Here is a 27,354-nt window from a genome sequence, read left to right as displayed (position 1 = left end):
TGTTTGAATAAGGTTACCTGATATAACTTATCATTTTCCGAAAAGGTATTAAAAAAAAAAAAAAATTTAATGTAAATTTCAATTTTTTAAATGTGACTCTAAATTATAAGAAACTGAAACGTATTAGCTTTAATTTGATGTCAAGGTCAAAAAGTCGAAATTTAAAACAGTATTGGTATTAAGTAAATATTTTTACTTTTTTGTGTATTTTTGAAGTGGTTTTACTATTATTACTTTTTTAAGAAACTTTTTATTCATTGCATTGATTGTGTACTAATTAAAAAAATTAATTTATTTAAATCAATTTAATGTTTTTAGATTTATTTTCATTCAATGGATGGAATCTTTAATCCAACTAATTTTTTTAAATAAAAAAAATTTCATCTGATGATGTTATTTATGTATCCTATATCTCTTTTGTACTTTTCGGGCATTTTAGCTCTAGAGATATGTTGCAAGAAGGAAAGTACGGTAATCAGTAAAAAAAATTGGTTATGGGTTTTTGACTGAAACTTCTTGATCTTTCATGATCCAAGGACTCCAACAATAAAAAAAAAGAGGGGGAAAGTTCGTATGTACTTAGTACATATGTACGTGCGTTGGCGTGTTAGAAGCTCAACAAGGTTTGACTGGATAAACCGATTTTGATGAAATTTGGCACAAAGACTCGGGTATATGGGAAAACTTGTCGATTTTTTGAAGTTTTTGCATGTATCGTCGTTATTTTTCTACTTATAAGAATAAAAAAAAAAAACAATGCCAGGAAAGTATAACAACTTTGTTGTTAGCTTCTTTTACTATAAAAAAGAGATGATGAACATTGTTTCTCGATTATTAATTCCGTGTTGTAAAATTCAGCAACCAAAATTTCGAACGTCGCACTAAACATGAAACGAAGTAAAACATACTGTAGACATTTTTTTTTTTTGTAATTTTATCTTTAGATTCCATTCAATAATATATTAATAACATTACACATGTACTATTGTAAAACAACTCATTTTTAAAACCATCCGGATTTTAATTTGTAGGCGTACAAAAACCCCGATTATGTGAAAGAAAGTTCTTCATTCTTAGAAGAACATTCTTCATTCTTAAAAGAAACTTCATTCTTAGAAGTGCAAAGACGATAAAACTTACACGGTGATAAAGTGAAAGATTAACGTAGAGATACAGCATTAAAGAGCTACAATCGAGCACGAGATAAGGTTTTCTTGAATACAGTGACACGTTTTATATTCTGATTTCTAAGTTTGAAATCAGAAAATCAAAAATGAACATAAATACATATCAGAAATACAGAATATTTGAATGCCTACGCCAACAATCATCATGGTTATTACTTTAACACACACACACACACACACACACACACACACACACACACACACACACACACACACACACACACACACACACACACACACACACACACACAAACACAAATTTATATGTAGATTATATATGTATATATTCCACATATAAATCAAATCTGTAGATTTCATAATAATATACAGAGAGTGTATATAGCCTAACATATTTTTATTTATGTATTACAACATAAAGGAAGATGGATATTAAAACGGTTTGCTTCCTAAATTAAATTTTCATGCGCGTACATATTGTAGAATCTTTTTCCTTTTAGCCTCCGGAACCACCGCAAAGTATTACGTTAGTAGATGAATAAGGATGATATGTGTAAGAGTAAATGAAGTGTAGTAGTCTTGTACAGTCTCAGGCCGACCATTTCTGAGATGTGTGGTTAATTGAAACCCAACCGCCAAAGAATACCGCTATCCACGATCTAGTATTGAAAACCGTTTAAGAGTAACTGCCTCTACTGGAATTTGAACCTTAGAACTCTCGACTTCGAAATCAGCTGATTTGCAAAGAAACGTTCACCACTAGACCAACCCAGTGAGTTATATCGTAGAATCTATTTGTTTAAAACGCCACTTTGTCAATTATGTTAAGAAATTATTATTATTCCTTTTATAATATCTTTAAATCGTAGCCATTGAATTTAAAAACGTAATTTAGATTTGTGATAAATAAATTTTATTTAGAAATAAAAAAATTAATAATAACAGTATTGCAATAATAATAATACCAGTTTATTGTTATAATAGTAATGGAAAGTTCATAATAATTTAATAACACAAAAAAAGTAATAATAAAAGTATAGATTAACTTTGTCAAGTGTTTTTTATTACCCTACAATAAAAGAAAAAAAAATTGTTGATGTAAAATAAAAACATAATTATGCTGTAAATGACGGAACACCAGTAATTAAATTTTGTATTAATATATTTTATTATTATTACTATTAAAGTAAGGACTCAATATTTCTTTTATAATGAGATTAGTTTTGCTTGAAAATTTAATTTATCAATTTAAGGTTTTATTTAATTAATATTTCCATTATAATTACTCTCGTTTATCAATTCGATTCAAAGTAAAAAAAAAAATATATGGAAATATATAGAAAGTCTGAAAACGTCTTTAAAAAGACTTATATAAAGAGAATTAGAAAGTTCGCAAAACGTTTTAATATTATAAAAATTAGTGTGACAATACGATAAAAGCAGATACAGATGTGTACGACTAATATTGGCAAATATTTTTTAGAAAGTTTAAAAATTTGCCCTCTCCTGTCACTCCATCTTTAATACACTAATTTTTTATACAACTAAATTTTCTTGTGATGATCATTTTGATGTACTTTTTTCTTTATTATAAAAAAAACGGGGTGATGATCAGTATTTGTTGATTACTAATCCTGTGTTTGAAAACTCATTAACTAAAATTTCGAAAGTGGCACAAGAAATAAAACGAAATAAAGTATACTGTAAACATTTTTGTTTTATATTTCACCTAAGATTCCATTCAATTTCATACTTGTAATATGGCACGTACTTGTACTGCTGTAAAACAACTCTAATAACCTTGAAAAATATCTCTAATTGTGTAAAATTTTGCCTATTAAATAAGTAAAATCTAGAATGATTTTAGAAATGAGCGGTTTTATAACAGAAAATATACGTTAAATGTTACAAATACGTTATTGAATGAAATCTGAAGAATAAACGTATTAAAAACAATGTTCCCATTCCGTTTTCCCTCGTTTCATTTCTTGGGTGTTTTTTTATTTTCACTCTTAGTTGCCAGTAACACAAAAAAAAGGAGTGGTTTTCGAAAAACTTTCATTATATTACTTTTCGTTGTATTTCACATGAAAATTATACATCAAAAGAGCATTTGCAATTTAAAATTTAAAGTTGGTTTCAAAGTGGCATTGCTGGTAGAAATTTCACAATTTCGTTAAATTTGAATTTACATGGATTTAGATATTTAATCTGATTTTATCATCTTTTTTACACTCAGATCTGTACAATATGAATAAAGTTTTCTAGAATCCAGCTCTCTCACTCTCATATATATATATATATATTTATATATATAAAGGGTGTCCCATATAAAACGCAACCCATCAATAACTCATCCATGAAATTTACTCCCCTACTCGTTACTGAAATGGACTCGTCCAACATCTGAACATCGCGGCGACGCATTAGAACACTACCGATAGTAACAACAATGCAATCATAACATTCAGTGTATTGCTAGAGACAAGATGGTGTTTTCGCTAGATGAAAGTGTTTTCATTGTTGAGTTGTACTTCAGTACGAAATCAGTGGTTGCAGTGCAAGATTTGTTTCGTCATAAGTACCCAGATAAACCAGCTCCTAACAAACCATCAGTATTAAGGTTAGTTGCAAAATTTAGAGAGACCGGTTCTGGTTATAACAAGGAAGACAAAAGATCTGCATCAGTGTGTTGAATACAGATACAGTCACTGAAATCAAAGACCGATTACTCGCCTCGCCAAATAAATCGATCAGACGTTTGTCTACTGAAATTAATTTGTCTAAATCAACTGTTCATCGGGCGACCAAACAATTACAATTACGACCTAATCGCATTCAAACGGTTCATCAACTTCTTGAACCCGACAAAGAAAAACGGCTAAAATATTGTCAACGGTTCCGTCGATTTCTACGTGAGGGAATTAATGTTATGGATTCGTTATTTTTCACAGATGAAGAACGGTTTCATTTGGTTGGCTACGTAAATAGCCAAAACAGTAGAATTTGAAGTGCTGATTTGGGGTTTCCCCCGTTTATCACGAAAAACAATTACACCCGCAGAAGTTGGGCGTGTGGTGCGCGATATCGCGGAAGAAAATAATCGGTCCTATTTTTTTCGAGTACACCATTAATGCAGAACGATATCAGGATATTTTATTTCAGTTCATTGCACTCTTGGAAGAGGAAGACAGACACTGTTGGCTACAACATGACGGTGCGACATCTCACTACGCACATTCAACTTCTGATTTCGTCGAGGAATTCTTTGGTAATCGTGTTATCGGTCGAGGCTTGTGGCCACAAAGATCTCCAGATTTAACTGGGGCGGATTTTTTTCTATGGGTTACCTCAAAGAAAAACCCTACAGCAACAAACCAGGAACGCTTGAACAATTGAAAGTCAATATTGAACAAGCTGTATTAAATATCCAGCCACAAACTTTGAAAAAAGTTGCAAGAAACGCTGTAAAAAGAATTGAAGCTTGTATTCAAGAAGATGGCGGCCACTTCCAACATTTACTCTAAATGAAAGGTAATGTATGGTAATAATAAAAATTACATTTACACATGCCTTTTTATTATTTCAATACCTACCAATATAAGGTTGGGTTGCATTTTATATGGGACACCCTGTATATATATATATATATATATATGTATAATTTGTCATGAGTTATTCATAATTAATGTTCAGCAAAAACTACTAAAGATAAATTGATGAAAATTTCTATTGACGTTCTCCTTACAGTGTAAGTGTACACTAAGAAAGGATGTTTTTTTTAATTTCGTGTTTAAAGAATTAAAATGGGATAACAATGAAATTTACTCTTTTTTTTAACTTCTCTGTAACAGATGTAGGTATCAACTCTATTTTTTGTGCGAGTAATTTTTATGAAAATATATAAAAACCAGTTTCTAGATTTTCTGAAGTTCGACCTTGAAATGGATGAAGAAAGGTAAAAAAAATTTTGAACAATGAAAATTTTCTCCATTTCCAATTAAACGAAATTTTTTCTAGATTTAGACTTGCAAGTGCTCTTCAAATAAATATCTAAAAAAACCATTTTCGGGTTTTCTTGAATTTCGATTTTTGAAATGAATCGGTATGCAGCGCGGTGGTTCAACCATTACAGCTACTGCCAGTGTTACTGTATGTGCGATGTAAATGGCTAAACCTGCCTTTGGTTTACTTGACTAAAAAACAAAAAAATAAATAAATAAATAAATCGCGACGGCAAACGGAAGTAACCATATAGATCAGGCGAAGCCGCGGCGGGGATTCTAGTATATATATATATATATGTATTTAAAAGTGTATTCTGTCAGCAAAGAATATATCTGCGACGCTAGATTACAACTTTTTTGTTATCTGTCTCGCTTTCACACTGAATCATACTTCAACAGGCGAGAGTAGTCAATGTTATAAAAACTGAGTATAAATCTACAATGAGACTAAGAATATTACCATGTTACACTTTTTAAATGTCAATTTTTTATTGATAATTTTATACGAGTTATTATTGTCTACTTTCACCTGATGAAGCAGTAATCAATGAGAAAGTGTTCTCAAGAATATCAATAAAAAAAAGTCAGTAAATCGTGAGTATAATATTCCCTGTTATTATTTGATTCAACATAAAAACACTTGTAATAAAAATGTGTATAAGACTTATATTATAAAATTTAAATTTAGTTCTGTAGTCCTACATCTGATATAATTTTTCAAAAACTTCAGACAATTAAAATTACACCTATAATTCTCAGATCGTATCCGTAATTTATTTAGTACCTTTAATTAGAGTTAAATTAACTCGGAAAAGGGTGATTTTTTGAGAAAATACTTTCAAGGAAAAGAATTTTAGCTTACGAAAAATGTCCCCCTGATTCCTGCTGCAAGGGTAAATGATGTCATACTAAAATCCTTGGAACGTAAATTAAGGGATAATTTTGATAGTTTTTGACCGATAAAATTGTATATAACAGGTCCCAGATTCCCAGAACTCTATCTCGAGTAATGTTTGAGAAAATTGTTGTAAAATACAAAACAATTAGTACCACAAAAACTAATTTTTTTCGGTTTGCCGTACAATAACTTCATTAAATTACCGTTTCAAATAAAATTTTTCAAAGATATTTAATTCTATGTTAATGTACGTAACATTAACTGAACATGAAAAAAAATTTAAGAAGTTGGACTTTTATTAAAAATAATAAGGATAGAAATGTGGTGGAAACATAATACAATGAATGAAATTTAAATAATACTATTAATATATGAAATTATTTTTCTACTATTTACTTTTAACACCTGGTTTGTTTTTCCAATATTGAAATGACATTTTTTTTTTTTTACATTATAATACAGTATTTTTATGTTACGTTTCGAAAAGTAGGCATTTATTTTCTAGGTACACCAATTGTGGCAGACGACTGTAACAGATCATGTTATAAAAGTTAATAGAATAAACTGTTTTTTTTTTAGTCATTTTATTTTGATTAATTATAATATTTTCATATAAAAAAGGTGCCAAAGTTATAAATTCACTTTTTCGAAATTTCACATGATGTTCGAACCTAGAAGTCGAAGGTTCTGAGGTTCGAATCCTAGTAAAGTTACTTTTATACAGATCTGAATAGTAGACCGTGGGAATACCGCTGTAATTTGATGGTTGGGATTCAATTAAGCACGTCTCAGATGTTGTCGGCCTGAATCTGTATAAGATTGCACCTTATTTACTTGTCATAATCCTCATCTCATTGAGCCAGAGGGGGGGAGGGTTGCTTATTATTCACTAGAACAAATTGCAACATACACATTAGGAAAAAATAATAAAAGATATTTTTCATATATATTTTGCATTTGTTTTCTTGTAACGGATTATTCATTCAATTCAAGCATCATATGTAGAAAATTTATTTTGATAATTTTTATCTTTACACACACACACACACACACACACACACACACACACACACACACACACACACACACACACACATACACACACACACACAGAGACACACACACACATATATATATATATATATATATACACACACACACACACACACACACAAATTTACCATTAAAAAACAACTTAAATAAAACAAAATTGAATTATCACAATTTTACAACTCTTTTCAATGAAACTGAAGCTTCATACAAACGATAAAACACCATCGAGGGTAGATTTATTTAATTCTCCAAGCTTCTTTCAATCAACTATGAAATTTAATTTTAAACTATGATGTTTTTGCAGAAGGAAAAAACTGTTACATAAAAATTATGGTATTAATAAGATAAATTGTACAGAATCAACTGATATTAAATGTTATAGAGAACAGAATTAAACTGCGAGTAATGAAATTTTTACCTTCGTTAAATATGTGATTATGCCATTAAAATATCAAGGCGCAGAGATTCTCTTAATACTGACAACTTATAATGTGCAACAAATATACTAATCTGACAACACTAAAATTAGTCATCGTCAGTATCCAAGTTGTATATTATGTTAACTATAAAATAAATAGATAAAAAAAAAAGTACACCAAATTAAAACCTATTCCTTTTTATGAAATTTTATTAAAAATTTGTTTTAACATTAACAAACTCGGCTGAAATGGAGATCGGTGATGGAAGTGCGAGCTCGGAGGAGGAGAAGGAGGAACAGACCTTCGCTCGCCGAGTACACTATCGATGTATCATTGGTAAGATTGCTTTGGTTCATTGATGAATTACAATCTGAGGTTCCTCGGAATCCTAATACGAATTCACAGATTAAGTGTTGTTCGGCCGAATTACATATCGAGAAACTTAAGGATGTTTGGAATGATGCTGCGCCTGATACGGATTATGTGGCCACATATGTGGAAGGGATAACGCGAGCGCTGTCTACGCAGACTCCGGCGGAAAAAGGTGACCTGCGTCATGTTCTGGAGTGGTCCATGTCTTGGACCACTCGGTCTTATCCACTTGGACCACTCTGAGGACTTATCGGAGCCTCGTCCTCAAAACTATGTGTCGTGGCGATCTGGGCTCCAGCCGGGGGATGTGTTGGAGGATACCTCTCGCATTCTAGGGAGGGTGACCGGTCCCTCTGATGATCGACAGTTTTGTTTGTTTTATGATTCCTCGAAGGATGCTCACGCCACGTTCGGGGTAGACCTAGCGTCCATAATATACGGATATACACGAGATTCCACATCCGCTGATTTTCCTGCCAGGAAGGAATTGGCTCATGCCTGGAACGTATGGTGTTGTTTGTTTTTGGACGATGGGATCCCAGGTTCGGGTGGTGTTACCCTAAGTCTTTGGTGATAAGCAAGGGAAAGTGGTCCATTCACGGCATTCCAGCCCGAAGGTTGTTGGCAGCAGTACTGTTGTAGTTAAGGTGACTAGGCGCTCTTACGCTGAGTTACTCAAAACAGTAAGGAGACAGTTGCGATGGAGGAAGTGGGTAATTTGCTGTCAGTGAAACAGGGGCCTGCAGGAGATTTGCGTATTCGATGATAAGGCGATTGTGTTGAAGACGGTTCTTCAGGATAAAGCTAAGGCCCTGCATGTCAGCATGAAGAGAGAGGCGGTCGCAGATCGGTGGTTCACCTACGGGATATTGAATGTACTACGACTGAGGTGAAGATTACTGTGGCCGATTAGTTAGATACGCCGAGTAGTTAGCGAGTCGGCCGAGTTTCGAGTGCCTTCGGTTCGTTCAGCTTATGAAGCAACGCAGAACGCCACTGTTGAGACTACGTACGGTGTTGCGAGGAAACTGAATAAACACCGGGTAAAGATCGGCTGGGTGAATTGTCGGGCTTCTATGAGGGATCCTGTTGACAAAATGTTATCGCTGTTGGAGCCGGGGCCACATGTCCTCGACCTTTCGCGGGACTGATCGCTCAGCGTTGTGTTATAATTCCGGACAACCGGGTCATCAGCGGGCCACTTGTGGGAGCCTGCGGGTATGCGTTATTTGTGGGAAAACGGATCACCGGGCAGATGATTGTGCTGCTTGCGAGTGAGTTGCTGTCCTGGTGTTTACATGCTTTGTGGAAGGTGACTGTTGCCTAGTGTCTGGCTTTTCAGTTTCTCCTACGTGGGGGCGTTCCGGTCTATTTCAGAACTGTGAATGATGGGGTAGCAATGGGGTATTGGACAGCCCCTTGTGGAGTCGCCGTGTATCTACACTTGGATGTGTAGCCGTCGATGATGAAACACGGGGACTCTGGTGTCCAGGAGCTGATAAGACCGAGTCCCGGCAAGTGCGACCTGTGGGTCGCGCTTGTTACAGTCAGACAATTGAAAGAACCGGCCGAGGTGACCACCGGGTTGCCTCCGTTTGAGGCAGGCATACAAGACCGAGACCCGGCTCCCAGAGTGGGGTCGCTGGGTAGGACTTTTTCGGACATGGTGGCTTTTTGCATTGGGGGTTAGAAACAGGGCAAGGAAATCACGATCCTACCGACTGGCCTCCCTGTCATGCCGAACTTACAGCCGGTAGGCGGGTAGGTTCGTTAGAATAATGGGCACACTCCCCCGGGCTACGTTTATGCTTCGTTGATCCGGCCCCGGGAGGAGATTAAAAAAAAAAACATTAAGAAATGAGCTGTTTCTATGTAATTATTTTATAAATTGAATTTTCGAGTTCTAAGGCTACAAAAAACCTAATCAGTATAATACGTATAAAATATTTTAAAATATCATCTTTGATCTGGATCCTCATAAAATTTCATCTCGCTTCGGTAATTATTTTTGGTGACTGTAAGTCTCCAATATAAACTTTATATCTCTGTCATCTGTTAACGAATCAAGATTATCTTTTAATATTGTTATAAAAAAATTATAACTGAAATTAAAAACCATCATCCGTTTTACATTTTCTAAAAAAAAGCGGTTGTAGAACGTTTTTTATTTAAATAATTTTATTGCTAATTGTTAACCGTCATTAAGTAGGCTGTATAGAAATATATACAGAATAATCTGACATAGTTTTGGACGAACAGATATGAAAAGGGTTTTTAATTTGAGTCAAATTGTTAATATCAGTCTAGAAAAAAGTTAGATAAGCTTTGCAAAAAATAGAATAGCGAATTTAATATTATTGTTGAAATATTATAGAAAAATGGTAATAATACTGGTAATTGTCACAAGTAGCATTGATATGAGCTGTCATAAAATTTAATGCTTCTTTAGTAAATTACATTTTAGTTAACAAACCGACTCTTCTAAATAGGATATCACCACAACGACTATTAATCTTCTTTTTTTCTAATCTACATTTATTCATTACTCTACACCAAATAGATCAATTATTTCGAATATTTGTTTGATAAAACAGGGCATTTCCTATGACAATCTTACAATAATTTTTTTTCAAAGCTCATAAATGGAAAAAATCTTTAAACGAAAAATTACATATGACGAATATTTTAAATTGTTTTCATTATTATTTTTTTGTTTATTTATGTTTTTAGAATCGTTACTAATACTGAATTACCGTGACGTATGTATGCAATATGATGTCATTCTGATAAATATTTTAGCTCGAAAATTAGTTGGTAAACTTATTAAATTAAAGGTAAAAAAGTAATATATACTAATTATATTTGGAATTCCTAATATTACTCCCTATAAAAATCTCTTTAATTAGTTTGTTGGAATTTAATTTCTTATTTTTACTTACAGATAAAACAGTGTAGCACATACGAGTATTCCAGACAATCTTAGTGGTATTAGTTAACATTTTTGACTGCATTCTTTTCTCAATATTTATCGTGATACAGGTTTCTTAATTTAAGTTTCTTACAAAAGGCTTTGTCTCATTTGGGCATCGTTTAAAACGGTCTAAATTCTTAAATAAAATTAAAACTTGAAAAAAAAATACTGACTTTGAAATAAACCTTATTAAAAATCTAAAAAAAAACCCAAAAAATAATTTTAACGATTTTTCGAATAAAAGTACGGTATTACTACTTATGGTTGCACGATGAGATTGAGATGAAATTGAATTTTCTTTATCTTTTAAGGTATGAGGAAAAGGAAAATACAATTTACATAAAATTATGAAATTTCCATAAATATATATATATATCGAAAATGTCCAGAACTACTAGATCAATTTCACTAAGATTTAGATATGTTGTAGTAGCTTATTTGAAGTTGTGCATGCCATGTAAGAATTTGATGAAGATTAATTGAGTCGTTCCTGAGTTTCGCTCAATTTAAGGTTAACAACAGACAACATAACGTCAATTTGAGGTAATCAAAGATAGTGTGTTGTACTACGAAAAATTTCTAACTGCGAAATATGGGGCGTCGGAAACGAAAAGTTGGTCCTCTTGCGCAAAACTGCGCAAGAGTTTTTCAATGGTTTATATTTTTTTGAGACACAACCCAACTTAAGGGTTTTAAATTAGTTGATAATATCATTTAATCTTTGACTTCTAAACGTCAAAATTTAAAGACGAACTGAAAAAGTGTAATTAATATTAGTTTTTATATATATTTTTTTTGAAGTCGGTTTAATTTTTTTTAATAACTTTGTTTTTCAACAAATGTAAACATATGTTATGGGTAGGATGACATAAAACTATTCTATAAATTAGAAAATTGATTTCGATCAATTTTAATTACAATCAGGATAACTGAATAAGGCAAGAGCAAGGAACCAATCTAGTAACAATAGATACCATACAAATACATGAATAGATTTAAATATATGTACACACTCAAACATCTATGAGTATCATATGAAGTGGAATTCAGTACAGAGGGAAGAGTATTAGGTTTAAGAGATTACAGTGCCTTTAATATATATATATATATATATATATATATATATATATATATATATATATATATATATGTGTGTGTGTGTGTGTGTGTGTGTGTATACAATATACATATACAATACAATATGTTTATATTAACATCTAGTATTGCATAAAATGTAATTTTAGACAAAATACATAACCAGCAAGTAAATGAGGAGGGAGCAGACACTGCATATTATGCTAAATATTTACCAACTTACATCGCACGAAATTATTCAATAATCAATAAAAACATATGTACATAAATTTCACAAAAAACGACCTTTCCATGAAAGATTTTTATTGCTATCACGGTTACAAGTCTGTGTGAACCGTATGCTAAAGGTTATTCGTTATGACGTACAGAAGGAAACGTACTTCAGAAGAGCTAATCCTAATAACGCGTTGTGCAAGCGATAATCAATAAACGGGATCAAATTATTAGTTTCATTTATTTCATATATAATACTGACGAGTAATATTTCTAATAATTACATGTTTTTTTTGTTTATTATTATTATTATTATTATTATTATTATTATTATTATTATTATTATTATTATCTTCATATATTTAAAACAATAATTACATACTTTTTATAAACATCACATCAAGTTATTGGACTTGTCTCTACTTACCTTCTCATTAGGGTTATCATTAGAAAGTACAAGAAATATGTTATTCATAAAAACTTACAGGAAAATTTGTAATATTATTTAGCAACTAGTATATATTAAATTTTTTATTAAAAATTGCTATGACCGTCCTTAATATTCGATTTTCTTGTAGTTGCATCATCATTGTGAGATTCTGGGTTTGAATACTTACAATTAATTCAATTATTTTTAATTATTAATTTAATTATTTTTTCACATAATACAAGTTTATATATTTTATTCTTTTTCGTTAGTTGATGTTAAAATAGGGTAACCGATCTTGCAAAATTTTGCAAAATTCGTCTTATTTATCTCCAGAAAAACTGGGAAAATTATAGAATTTTAATACCATCAGTCTTTACACATTACATACGAGAAAAAAATTTTAGAAAACATTTTTTCAAATTTTTTACGATTTACTTGTAAAGAATGATTTCCACAAAAAAAAATTATATAATAAAAATAAAATAAGATAAAATGCTACCTTTTTAAGACCATTTTTAATTTCAGAAGCAGGTTTTACTTCCTCTCAACAAAATTTATTTTTTTTGTAATGCATTTTATAATATAATTTAGGGAGAATTCAAGCAAATTTCCGGAGGAAACGTTTTTGAGATTTTGATAGATTTATACCTCCTTTGAGGTAACTGATAAGAAATGATACTTAGACGATCACTGAAATTTCAATCGTTACTGTTAGTACATAAAAATAAGCCATTTTGAATTGATCAGTGTATACAACAGTAACCGCCATTTAGCTATAAGTCTTTAACAGGACAAAACTCTCATGTTTTTAAATACACCAAGAAATGAATTTGAGGTATTTAAAATTACCTGATTGACCATTTGTCACGATATAAATTTTTTTAAATTTTCTTTTTTTGTTTTACGCAAACACCCAAGCAGGTTGATTTATACATAAAGGGTTAAAATCCAGTATATTTAAGAAAAATATTCACCATGCAATCATTAAAATGTTGAAAGATGATTTTTGTTTTCGACTTTTCAAATTTAACTTTGAAGTTTGCAATTATGGGCGAGTTATTAACGAATTCATAAGCATTAATATGTAATTACAAAACAGTATTATTATTCGGCAATTATAAAAAATAAAACATTCCAAGGCTTAAGTAATTTGATATCGATTAAACGAGTACGTTGAAAAGTTATGCTTAAACTATATTTTTATTTAATAAAAAATAGATAAAATATTTTAATAAATCCGTTGGAGAAATACAATATGTTTTAAATAGCTTAATATAGCTTTAATCTTTTTAAAATATTAAATTCTAAATTAATTTGTTTAAAAATACAATTAATTAACGTAATTGGCCTCCTACAAAATGTTTCCTAACATAAGATAACATCTAACTCTTTTATTTAAAATATAAAAAAAAAGAAAAAAAAAGGCCGAATACGGCCTAACCGTAGTCATAATACGCTATAAGGTATTGTACCTTTTAGCGAATTGTATTAAAGTTAATAATAAAATAATCATTTATGTTACCAAAGTCTTGGTACGGGAATTGAGTCTTTTTATTCTTCTTTAATTTAAATGTATTGTTTTCTGTTAAAAAAATTTAAGGCGAATTATAAATATTTCTAAAATTAATTTTAATTAAGAGTCATTAAGGTTATCATAGTTTACTACAGATGTTTTTTTCAAAAGAAAAGACGATAAACAAATTAAACACAGTTAATAAAATATACGTAATTAATTTATTAATTAAAAATTATCTAACTTTCTTTATAAATACAATTGTCAATAATCTGATGTGGACACCACATATATACATTTTTTGCTGCATTTCATTTAAACTTATTTCATTTGATGTGTGTGATACAATCCTCCAATTCTTCAATAAAGAATTTTTTAATTAAAAAAATTTTTTTTTATTGAATTATTTATTGTAATTTTTTTACAATCTCAGGTTAGTAATTATTAATAAATCAATATATTTAAATTTAAAAAAAAAGTTAAAAAAAGGAAATGAGATCAGATTCGAACCGAAGTACCATCCCCTTGTAAGATCAAAATATATCATTAATTAAAATTCTACTTGGTTATAACTCTGGAACCAATGAAAATAAGTATCACTTATGATACATCGTTGAAAAGCTCCCAATGAGGGCTTATGACTGCAATTAAGAAAAAGCCAAAAATCCAAAAAGAATTTATTTTGGGCTTTTTTGGTCAAGTCGATTGCGATCAAAAGGTGAGGTGCACAACTAGGTGTTACAACAGTCCTAAATCCAAAATTTCAACATTCTACTGCTAGTTGATTTTGAGTTATGCGAGATACATGCAAGCGTACGTACGTACGCATGACGCCACGTCGACACGCCGAAACTAGTCAAAATGGATTCAGCAATGGTCAAAATGGATATTTCCGTTAAAACCTGAAAACCGAAATTTTTTGCGGTCACAATACTTCCTTTACTTCGTACAAGGAAGTAAAAAATGAATTGACATATTTTTATTTAAAAAAAGCCGGAAGTTTAAAATTAATAAAAATAAAATTTTCCTTATTTTTTTGGAAATAAAAATTTCCATTTATTTAAAATACGTTGAAGGTTAATATTAACCTAAAGAAAACATAAAGATAAAAACTTTATTTCAGTCCTTTTATTTTCAATTTATTTTACACAAACTTACGGAGATTAAATGAATAATTTCTGTATAACAAAAAAAAAAGAAGAAATCAAATGATGTTTGATAGCGGGATTTTCTAAACCAAAATTTTTACAGAAATTCCAACTACTGCTACAAATTATGTCTTATCTTTTCCAGTAAATGTGAAAAAAATCGTAATTAACCCTCAACATTCCAACTGATTTTTCTTTTAATCAGACCACTCGTTTATGTTGAGACCAGAAACAAACAGAATTAAATATTAATAACACAACCACTGTGCCTATAAGAAAAGATGTATACCGTTTTTAGATTAAGTTGAAAGGTTACATTTTATAAGATACTTGGAAAGGCGGGCCCACGGCCCGCCAGGAAAATGTTACGTGGTTTATGTTTCATTACATATGATTTTATTAAATGTACTTGCCAATTGTAACTGAATAACGTTCATGTATGTAGCGTATTAACAACAAAAATTTTTACAATGAAAAACCTCAAAATGTTTTTCCCAATGTTTTCCTTTTTTATCTCCAAAACACAAAAATAATTTTAGATAAATCGTTCGTATCAAGAAGTACAAATCGTTCGAACCAATGAATCGCGCGCTGCGCGGAGCCGCCCGGCGCACTCTAATTGGTCCTCTCTGCGCCAATAACAGCTAAAAAAAAAAATGTGAGCACACATAACAAACCCATGCACTGCCTTCTTTTATGGGAAATATAACTTTATACACTCGTATATAGTAATTTTATATTGAAAGGTAAAAAGGGAATGTTTTATAATTTCCTAATTAATTTTTGGTTAAAATATCCTATTAAAATTCGTTGCTAGAATTGTTTTCCAAAAAATAAAGGAAAACAAAGGAAAGTTTCCTATTTCTAATTATTTTTGATTCAATTTTAATTTACTTACTGTGCATCACCCCAGAAATGTACGAAAGAATTCCTTAACTTTTCAACTTTTTTCATTTCTTAAGATTAATTCTTGCTCAAGCTGAAAAGATTTAGACTAACTCTTTTCTAATAACTGCCTATTTCCCATACGGTTGATAATAATATTATCCGTTTTTTGAACTGAATAAGAGAAATGAGCTCAGGGTTTAAAATTTCAAAAAATGCTGTTTTTTCATTTTTATACCCTGGGAGTAATACTACTATAAAATTACTAATTTGTACTATAATTATTACTATTGACAAAAAACAGTATTTCAAAAGGAAAATTAATTTACAATATCAATCTACACAAATGCTGTTAATGATTTTTCCTTGATGAGCTATGTCGCGTAAAATTCTGACTACGCAATAATGGAAAATACTACAAATTATTTCTAATTAATTTTTTATCTTTAACTAGGCAACAGTTTGAACAGTTGCAATTAACTAGTATTTATTATTTATTTTTTTATTCGAGAGCACAAACAGAAAAATTACTGTCACCCGAATAGTAAAAAATAAAGTAATACGTTAAAAAAAATTAATACTGCCAAATATTTCCAATTATGATTAAATATAAAAACAGAACAAAAAAAATAAATAAAAAATTAAGAGCAGTGAAATATCAGTATAATAAAAATAACTCTAAACAAATGTAAAGATACTGACAAAAAAAAAAGAAAGAAAAAGCAGTTACAGAATAGATCTAATAAAAGTCGTAGATCAGAAAACTAAATTTACAAGGAAGTATATAGTTAGGAAAAAAGGATGAAATATAAATCAAAATATATTTAAATGGTATAAATATTGTATCTGTACTCGTACATAAATATGTAAAATCTTCGTTGTACAACGGAATTTTAAAGAAAATCCCTCCTCTACAGATAAACAAATTTTGAGCATCCTAATAATTGGAAGGCTTCTTTGGAGTCAAGAATGACTCTAATTCTTCCTCTTGAACTTCTTGAAGAGAGGAAGGATCTTTCTTCAGTTCTTCCAATCTGCAGAAAGTAGGAAAAAGCACCAAAAATTAATTATCTAAGTGATAATTGATCTTCGTCTGATCAACTGTAATTTTAATCATATCGTCACCTCTTTATATTATTAATGCTGCTTGTTTTTAACGAATTTTCGAAGAAAAGTATATTACTTTCGGTCGCAGTTTGAGATTTGGGGGTGAGATTGAACTTTATTTAAGTTTTGAGGAACGAGGAGTACGAAATCATTCACTTAAAGTGTATTTATATAAACATCTTGTCTTAAATATCTCCAAAACTAGTAAATCAATTTTATTGAAATTTAGTTATGGTGTAGTAGTATATCTGAAGTTGTGCACGTCAAAATTTTATGAAGATTGGTCGAATCGTTCTTGAGTTACACCCAACTTAAGGTTGACAATAAACAATATAACCTCGATTTGAGGTTATGTTTAGTGTGGTGGTGGTGTATTTTTCATACTCGCTTATGCAGTGAATGAAAATGGTGAGTTTAAACTTGATGCTTGTATATAGAGCCTATTCGTTACTTTTAATTGTTTCATCAAATTACGGTTATAATAATTTAATTTTCTTACAAACAGAAAATATATTTCAATATTAAATTTAAAAAAATATACTTCTTTTAGTTTTCTCACTTAATTTATGTTTTGCATATTTCTTGGACAAAAAGTTATACTAAATGGTATGTGCATAATGTATTTATATATTTAATAGAACGTATGTAGTCCGTTGTACTCTGAAAATCACTGCGTTTTTGACTACAAAATATTGTGGACGTCGGAACCGAAAAGTCGGTCTTCTTGAGCAGAACTGCGGAAAAATATTTTCCTTTTATATAAGCAGACTTGTAAACTTCTTTATCTCTGAAATTTTTGTTTGTTTTTTTCAATTCTTCAATAAATTAAAAACTATTGATTTTACTATTTCAAGTATATGTACGCCTGAAAACGGTAAGTATTTCTATAGACGACGAATTTTCATTCAATAATTGAAAGTTATTTCAGTCCCCACAAATGATTAGCTTATAAATAAATTAAATCAGCTGTTTTACATTGTATTTTTGTTAAAAATATGGTAATTTTAGTTAAAATTAGGCAGTTGATATTTTAATAGATCGTGGATGCCTGTGTTCTTTGGTAGTTGGGTTTCAATTAACCACACATCTCAGGAACGGTCGACTTGTGATTGTACAGGACTACACTTCATTTAGATTCATACATATCCTCATTCATCCTACCTTATGGTGGTTCCGGAAGCTAGTCAGAAAAAAAGAAAGACAGTTGATATCAAACTTCTGGATGACCAGTAATCTACTGAGACATTAATAACATGAACTGAATCCTAACGGTAAAATGGTACAACGAAAACACAGATATTAGTTAAAAGTATTGAACAAATTGAATTCGAATAAGGATTACGTAGCTCGATTACGAGATATTTTAACCTAATTATTTATAATAATATTAATAATAAAAAAAATTAAGATTAATTTTTAATTATTGGCAGTATCAAAAATTATTTAAAAAAAAATTGAATCTAATTTTTGTAATTTTTTCTACAACTATTATTAAATGTAAGCTATTCGAACCAATTTTTCCATTCTAAAAACATATGTAAAAAAGTGCTATATTCTAATTATAAATTAAATTAAAAAAAATGATGACGATCTACCAGAAACGAAATGTACAATTCATGAGCTAGACAATATGTTACACATGAATAATGCAAAGGATTATTTTGGGGAGATACAACATTTTGATTTATATCTTGATATTACGAACCATAATTTAAACCATACCGCATAGCATCACGTGTCACTGGTCTAATATGTAATAAGTTTATGTCCTATTAACTGAACTTTCGTTTTGTACGAAGACTGTGACATCACAAAAAGTACTATGGTATGGAATTATTAATGTATACTATTACTCGTAAATTACAGTTACTTATTTTACTGAAATCGATCCCACACTTTAATGCTTGAAACCCGAAAACAAAACAAAAACATAGTCCAGGAATTATAGTTAAAATATAGTTTTTTTAATTATGTCATTAAACAAAAAAAGAAAGATGTTTCTAAGCTGGTAATACATTTTTGCTAGATTACAATATTTCTTATGTGCAGACTTAGTTTATAAAAAGGGAGCTTATAAATAAATCAAAATAAGTGTTATAAACTCATAAGACCTAAGAAATTATTTTTAATAAATTTGTATAAAAGTTAAAAAAAAAGTTTAGAACTCAATACAATTTTCTAGTCGAGTGAATACGTCATTCCAATTTACAAAAGGCTAATTAACCGTGAAGATTATTCAGTTTTAACTTATTAGTTTTTTTTTAAATCAATATTAATTTGGAATAAGAAAAAATTAGACAGTTTAAAGATCATTTGATTGGAATATAAAAAAAATAATTCAACAGATACGATTAATTATAATAATTTTGCTTTTAACAGAAATGAGATATTTGTATAATAAAGATAAAAAAAATATGTTATGATATATGTGAAAAGAATTAATGCTTTGTATCAACGATTGTGCATATTCGTACGTGTATTTACGCATGTATAAGAGATACAATGAGACTGAAAAAAAAAGAGAGAGAGAATGATAGAGAGAGCACGTATATTATAATATACTATTTCACCGATACAATTCAGATAAATTTTAATAAATACAGAAATAAATAAAACAATTATTTTGATAAATATTCACTCCAACTGTTTGTATAGATGAAATAATATAGGTTGGCCGGTTGTAACTGTTAAAAATTTCGTACAAATTCCCACCAATTATCTAATGTAATGTAAAATAATAAAAATATCCGACCAAGTGAAATGACAACTCTATCACATTCTATTTGTTTAATAAATATTATTTTTATGCTAAATTTGTTAATATAGGGTTAATAAAGCAAAATCGAGTTGTATGACATTCGGAATGAGAGGAGACTACCCACGGGACCATTTTATTAGCGTTCTCATACCATTTGCTCAAAGTGCACTGTACCTTGATCATCTTGATCGTCGTCTGACGTGGAAGGTCCATGTAAGAGAAAAGAGAAAACAATTGGATATTAAGTTTAAGGAAATGTACTGGTTGCTGAGCAAGAGGTCACAGCTTTCACTATTCAACAAACAATTATTGTACATGACGATCCTGAAACCGATTTGGACCTACAGGATCCAGCTTTGGGTTATAGCAAGAAGTGGTAAAGTAGAGTTTATTCAGCGATTCCAAATTACTGAGCAACACCACAGAGGCATGCGCCTTGGTTCGTAAGAAACAGTGAAATTTACGAATATCTTGGTTTACCGTATGTTCGAGAAGAAATACAACTATTCGGTACAAAATATAGGTTGTGTATAAACAACCACGCGAAATATTGGTTATTAATCTTCTAGATAATAGTGAAAACACTGGAAGAGTAAAACGTCTTCACGTCTTAGGTCAAATTTATGTGATCTGAGGGGGGAATATATCAACTTCGTGTTACCTATGATATCACTGGATCTCTTCGTTCAATTTTAGTTATTATTCTTTCATTATTAATTATAGCATTATTTTCAATATTTTTCTTGTTTATGAGTTCTTATGTTTGCTTTTGTTTTGTATTAAACTAGCAATGGTACTGTTCTCTGACCTAACTTTAGAAGTTTACTTACATTAAATGTTCTGTATAGGAATATTAATATGTAATTTTTGAGGAGGTTTGATGGAACCCTCTTTATATGTGATTGTATGTGATCATATTTACTTATGGTTTCTGTAATACTGTAACTAATTGTAAATTATGACACAAAACAAATTAATCTGTATTTCCACTATGAAATTCACACCACGTGTGAAAGTTGAAGTTAACTAAGACTACGAGAGTTTAATTTTCTCATGTTACTTTAACCAACGGCCGACCTAAATTTTTCACTAGTTTCCTCGCATCATAGCTATACTGCAAGAAGGAGAGTATGGTAATCAGTCAAAAAATTGCGAATGGATTTTTTTACTTATTATGACCCAGTGAACAAAAAAAAAAAAAAAATGTCGGAGGTAATGTTCGTAATTACGTACGTATGTACGTTTGTTGGCGTGTTTGAATCTTAATAATCGTTGACCGAATAAACCGATTTTGATGATATTTCACTCTTTTTTGATGTTTTTTTGTTCGTACTTACGTACGTACGAAAATTTACCTACCCACTTTTTTGGGGGATCACTGGGTTATGAATCGTGGAGAAATGCAAAAACCCCATACCCCTTTTTTTGATTGATTATCGTACTTTCCTTCTTGCAGTAGAGCTCTGGAGCTATGATGCCAAAAAAGTAAATTTATAAACTTAATTTTTAAGCATTGAAATTAAACAGAAAGTGGTTTATAACGTATATTCTAAGCATAAAAAACAAATATATCCTAAACTTAATAAATACTTTCAATAATAAGTAGCCGATATATTACAAATAATAAATCCGAAATTGATTTAATATTTCCAAAATTCTAAGTTTTATATTTGAATAGTAGTTTATTTAATTTTAAAGCAAGTTTACAAAATAATATATGGGCTTGAATATTTAGATGTAGATGCAGTGTTGTATGGCCGTGGTAATGACAATATTGCAGTCAAGGTTAAAGCTTATTATAACTGTCGTATATATTAACAATATATATTGTACACACACACGCGCGCGCGCGCACACACACACACACACACACACACACAAAATACGAACGAGAACAATTCACAAATTTATGTATCTACTCATCTATTTGTGTATCTATAAATGATCTTTCTGTATAATATATAAATATATATATATATATATTGCTTGGAATTTTTATCTCCACGGTAATTTTTTAAATAGAAAAATGAATCATTATATTGTTTTTTTCTTTTGTTAATTTGTGTGAAGCTGTCAGTCACACTTAAACAGGCGAATTACTTTAAAAAAACTGAAATTATCTTATTTCTAAGCAAAATTTTCTTATGTCTAAACTTAAAAAAATTACGGATCTACCATATTTCGATTTTAATAGGCTTTTTTTTTAAAAAAAAAAAGAAAAAAAGAAACACTGAAGAAAAAACTTAAAAGTAACTTGTTTTTAACTTAAAATCGCGGATTCCACTCTCCTCGTAACAGGATTTAATATTTTTTGGTATAAGTCTAACTTGCTAAATACATAATTTAGTGAGAAACAGAAAGGGGTGGGAACTAAGACAAACAAAACAGAACTTATGATTTTTTTAAACATTCTTTTTTAATTTTGATTCAGGGATCCGTCTTCCAGAGACGGTTAAAATTGTTAAAATTTGTATGCGATTAATTAATTCTAGCCTATTAGCGATACAATTTAGAAAAATCATTTCATAAAAAAGAATAAATGACAAACAGATTATTGTTTAATGAAAATTTGATAAAGGCTTTCTTGGTAATAAATAAATTTACAGAACACCGAGTAATTTATAATAATAAAATCAAAAGAAAATTTAGTTTTGAGTAGTTACTAACTCATTTTAGACTATGGGTGAATAATTTTCATTATGTATTTTAAAAGCGATTATGACTGTGATTAATGAATCAACATTGATGATTCATTAATTTAACAACAGTAATCATAATTTGTCGTTTTAATGTATCACCACCGAAAGTAAATTCAATATTTCTTATTAGTTTTTCCACTAATGATAATAATTTATTTTTAAAATTCTATGAACACTACGAATAAATCTATAACTCTTCAGATATTTATACGCTACAAATTTACTACTAATAATTGCAGGCCTACTTTTAAAAACTTAAAATGTCATCACATCATTTTCTTATTTAAATTAATCCGCTACGTTTATAAAAACAAAGTTGTATAAATTTTAACATGCAGACACACATACATAAATACAGTGGCATAGTGAAAAAGGAGCAGAAATATATAATTATCAGATCAGACAACAAAACAAAAAAGAATTATTGATTCAGAAAATGTATAGCAATATTGATGCATAGCTATGTCAAAATTTAAGGTAATAATTACAATTTTCTTTAAAAATAAATTCTACTCATTTTCCTTTTCCATAAATACTATAAACAACGTTTTGGCTGTGAATTTAAAATCTTAGATTGGTAGTTAAAAAAAGAGGCAAAGTCTTATACATTTAACTTCTTTAACGTACTATTCAAAAATAAATTGTATTTTAACTTGTATGGTTCGTATTGTTTTTTTGTTCATTATTTATGTTATGACAATTGATTTATTTGTTTATCCTAACATCCTATCATGGTTATATTTCGGAGACATTATCATGAAACCTGAAGTACTGATTTCATTCGTTTGTAAAATGCATATTTTCTATTTTGTCCTTTATTTGTATTTAAAATAGAAATACGAAAGATTTAAAAAATAGAAAAAATTCCCTTACTTCGAACATATTATTTGAAAAATTTTATGATTATAACAAAGGTAAATAAAATTTTCGATGAAAAATAATTTAGATAAATATTTTAATTAATATGTTTAATTTATTTGAATGGAAATCTTTTTTTCCAATAATATTGAGCGTCACAAAATTATATGCATTTTTATATATGTACATTTATATATAATATAATAATAATAATAATAATAATATTATTTAATACATGTACTATCATATTAAGCAATACTGGATTTGACAAATACTATAATATTACAAGATATTAAATCAGAAACGTAAGCTCTCTTAATGTATTTTTAATTATAATATCAGTAAATAAATAATTTAACAAAATAGTTTATATAGATTTAATAAGAAACAAATACACTTTAACAACGTTTAAATCATTAAAAAAATATATAATTACGAAGTAGCCGAACATAATTTTTTAACAGCATAAAAACAATTGACGTAAGTAGATATTCATCAATCCGTATTCATAGACACGTGAGTGAACAGAAACATTGCTCTTCGTTACGTAGACTCGCGCGTGCGCGTATGTATGTGTAACAGAGACACCAAAAGGTTTTATAAAACAATACAGTAGACAAGATTAGAGGGATAGATAAAGAGAGAGATATATTGAGCAAACAACTATTCATGCGGTTGAATAACAACAAGCAGTAGCATTTAATAACGAACCTGGAGAAACAAGGAAGACCCAGTTCAAGCCGGAATAGTCTATAGTGGTCGGTCCAGTTCAGAAAAACAAAACACGTGGATAAAGCATAGTATAGCAATAAAGACAAGAAGAGAGGGTTAAATCAGACAGGCTATTGTTTGTGAAGAAAACAAAAGAAGTTTTCGTAATAACAAAAACAATAATCTTCGAAAAAGGAAATATTATCACAACCGAATCGAAAAATAATAAAAATTTTTAATTATTTGACAGGAAGGTTGTTTCTTGTGTAATTATCACAATAAATAGTCTATAAATAGTTATATCATATTTTAGTTAAAATCTCCCTCATTTCTCGCTTTTAGTCCTGTGCCTTATAAAAAAATGAATCTGTGCAGACTCGATCACGTCTAGTTTTTGACCAATTAAATTTATTTTCGAAAACATTAAAACAAAATGTACAGAAATAACCGGAATATCATCAAACAGATATGACAATAGAAAGTGATAATATGTAATACCATTTTATTGCATTAAAATTCGTTATAGTATTATGTCAACCTTGCACTACATAAACTCATCGTAATAACGATAGCAATACTAAATTGGAGTTTGAAAATAAATCAATAAAGCACCTAGAAGTTTATTTATTGACAAAAGTCAATAAATCTATTTATTTATTTTCAAAAAAATTCTAAATCAAATCTTGAAACATCTAAGAGTTAATATTAAGCTATAAGAAGTTTTATATGGTAAAAACTGTTAAGAAATAACAAAGAATAGGACATAAAGAGCACATAAATGATTATATAGGATGTATTAATTATTTTAAGATTATAATATTAAAACAGTAGAGAAAGTAGACGATAATTATATCAAAACTATCGAAAACTGATTATCAAAAATTTTGATTAATTAAAAATACAAATAAAATATTATATTTTTTTAAAAATTTCATGTTCCTTAAAAACATGGCTATACTGGGAATTCAAAATCTAGATTTATTAAATCCAATATCCATAAATCTCTATTACATTTCGTTGATAGGCTCGAGAAGCTAGGAATTAAAAAAAAATGTATTCTGTCTGGACTAGATAACTGTAACGCAATCGTCCAATGGAAAGCAGTGGACCGTTTTCATTAAATTTATAGTGTTCATGACCTTGAACGAAAAGTAGACTGTCCTTGATTTCATCTTTATGCAACAATAGTCAAACTGCACACAAGGTGGTGGAGCTGCTTACGAGGACCGACTATCTAATAATAACAATGAATGATGTTAGTGCAAGTGGGTCCTTATTTTATATAATTTTCGAAAAAAAAGTAAAAATATTTTCTGTGAAATTGTTGAATACACATTGCAGACCACGTCGATGTAAATTATATGTGTATTCATCAATTAGAAAAAAAGATTACAAATATTAATGAGAAAAAAAGTAATTTTCACAACTTTTTAACATCAAGAAAATAACAAAAACTATTAAACATTTTATTAAAACCAAAAACACAATGCCTGGTGCGCTAGAAAAAAAAAAAAAATTAAAGAAAATCGATACTTGCCTACCCTATTTTAACTGAAGTTAAGAGAAAGCTAAATGTTTCAAATAAATAAATATATTATTGTATCGAATCCAGTAACCTATATAATTTTTCTTTCACTCTTAAATATAAACGTGTACAAAGTAAAATATACTACTGTACAAAAAGTGTTTTCTGCTTTAACAGTATTACTTAGTAACTATAATGTGGTAGTGTAATTTTGTAAAGAACCAAATTCCTAATACGTATATTTTCTTTATAATGTCCAACCCCCTAAAAAAATTATATACATTACCGATTTTTAGGTCTTTATGAATAAATGACCGAGAGAGAGTCATCCAGACGGGATAAATGAGTCTAACAGACTAGAGAAAACAAAAAAAGAAATTTTTATTTCGTTAACTTTATACGAAATTACCAAAATACCATTGTTTTAAAACGTAAAACTTAATTTTTAATATCTCCTAAGCTCAAATCAATGATCTTTTAAAAGTACTAAGAAATATAAGAATATGAGATCGGAAGAAAAAAATTATAGAGTATAGTTTATCAATAATGTACACGAATTTAACAGAAAAAAACATAATAAAAAGCATTACGGTAATTAAACTGGATCGTTTTATAATTTTTAAATTTATTTTAATAAAATTTTTATAATAAAAATTACTATTAAACCATTTTTACATATAAAATTTCAACTATGGGCAACATAAATTAATTAAAACAATACAAATTTTTACTACGATTTCAATCCAAACTGCTTCGTACAATACAGTGTCGCTTTGCCACGTTTATTAATCAATTATCAATACAGAATTAAATATACCGATTATTAATATAAAATAAACTTACAGATTTCCGCAACATATCAATTAAAATTAAAAACCATAAAATTTTTAAACTCCTTAGACACAAGTAAAATGAAATGTAAACTTCACGACTGATATGTTAAAGAAGAAAACAACGATACATTCAAGTAAACTCCAAAACAAAATATTCCACATTACGAGAAAGCTTAATCACATATAAGAACTGTAAAAAGAAACAACGCCTTTAATAACGATATAAGACGTTGCGTAATAACTTATGTATATTTATTGATTACAAAATAAGAACAGTTTGTAAACAATAGCAGTGAGATAAAATATCGTTTTAATTATTAAAGAAAACTCTTCTTTTTGTATTTTTCCTAGATAGTAAGTTTTCAGTTGAAAAATTATATTTGATTTATTTTATTTTAGTTAGGTAACGTTCACCATTATAATCACGGACATATCACACACTAATTTAATTACAACATCAATTTTAACATCGAATGAAATAAGTGAAAAAATACCAGACCTTTGTCAGGGATCGAATTATATTAAAATTCTAAATTAAAACTCAAGAGCTTAACAACTAATTAAAATTTAACTACTGTTTATGAGGTGGAGTAAAAAGAATGAGAATTAAAATAATTCCCGTTTTTAATTAAGAATACCCACTGTTTAGGTTGCTATTTTTAAAAATATTTAAGACCATTTTTTACGAAAAATTATAATTGATCCAATTACAAG

At 29.3% G+C, this 27,354-nt stretch overlaps 1 protein-coding gene across 1 annotated transcript in view; it reads right to left on the bottom strand.

Moving 5' to 3' along the window:
• Positions 1-26,792, bottom strand: part of LOC142325204 (uncharacterized) — a 188,519-nt gene extending 161,727 nt beyond the window's left edge. Inside the window, exon 1 of the mRNA XM_075366649.1 lies at positions 26,651-26,792. Within this exon, the coding sequence (XP_075222764.1) occupies positions 26,651-26,665 (15 nt within the window). The 5' untranslated portion in view covers positions 26,666-26,792. The remainder of the gene's footprint in view (positions 1-26,650) is intronic.
• Between the last annotated feature and the right edge of the window lie 562 nt (positions 26,793-27,354).

Source organism: Lycorma delicatula, chromosome 5 (assembly GCF_047948215.1).
Source record: "Lycorma delicatula isolate Av1 chromosome 5, ASM4794821v1, whole genome shotgun sequence".
Lineage (NCBI taxonomy): Eukaryota > Metazoa > Arthropoda > Insecta > Hemiptera > Fulgoridae > Lycorma > Lycorma delicatula.
The sequence above is the reverse complement of the archived record's forward strand: the minus strand, read 5'-3'. Positions and strand labels throughout refer to the sequence as shown.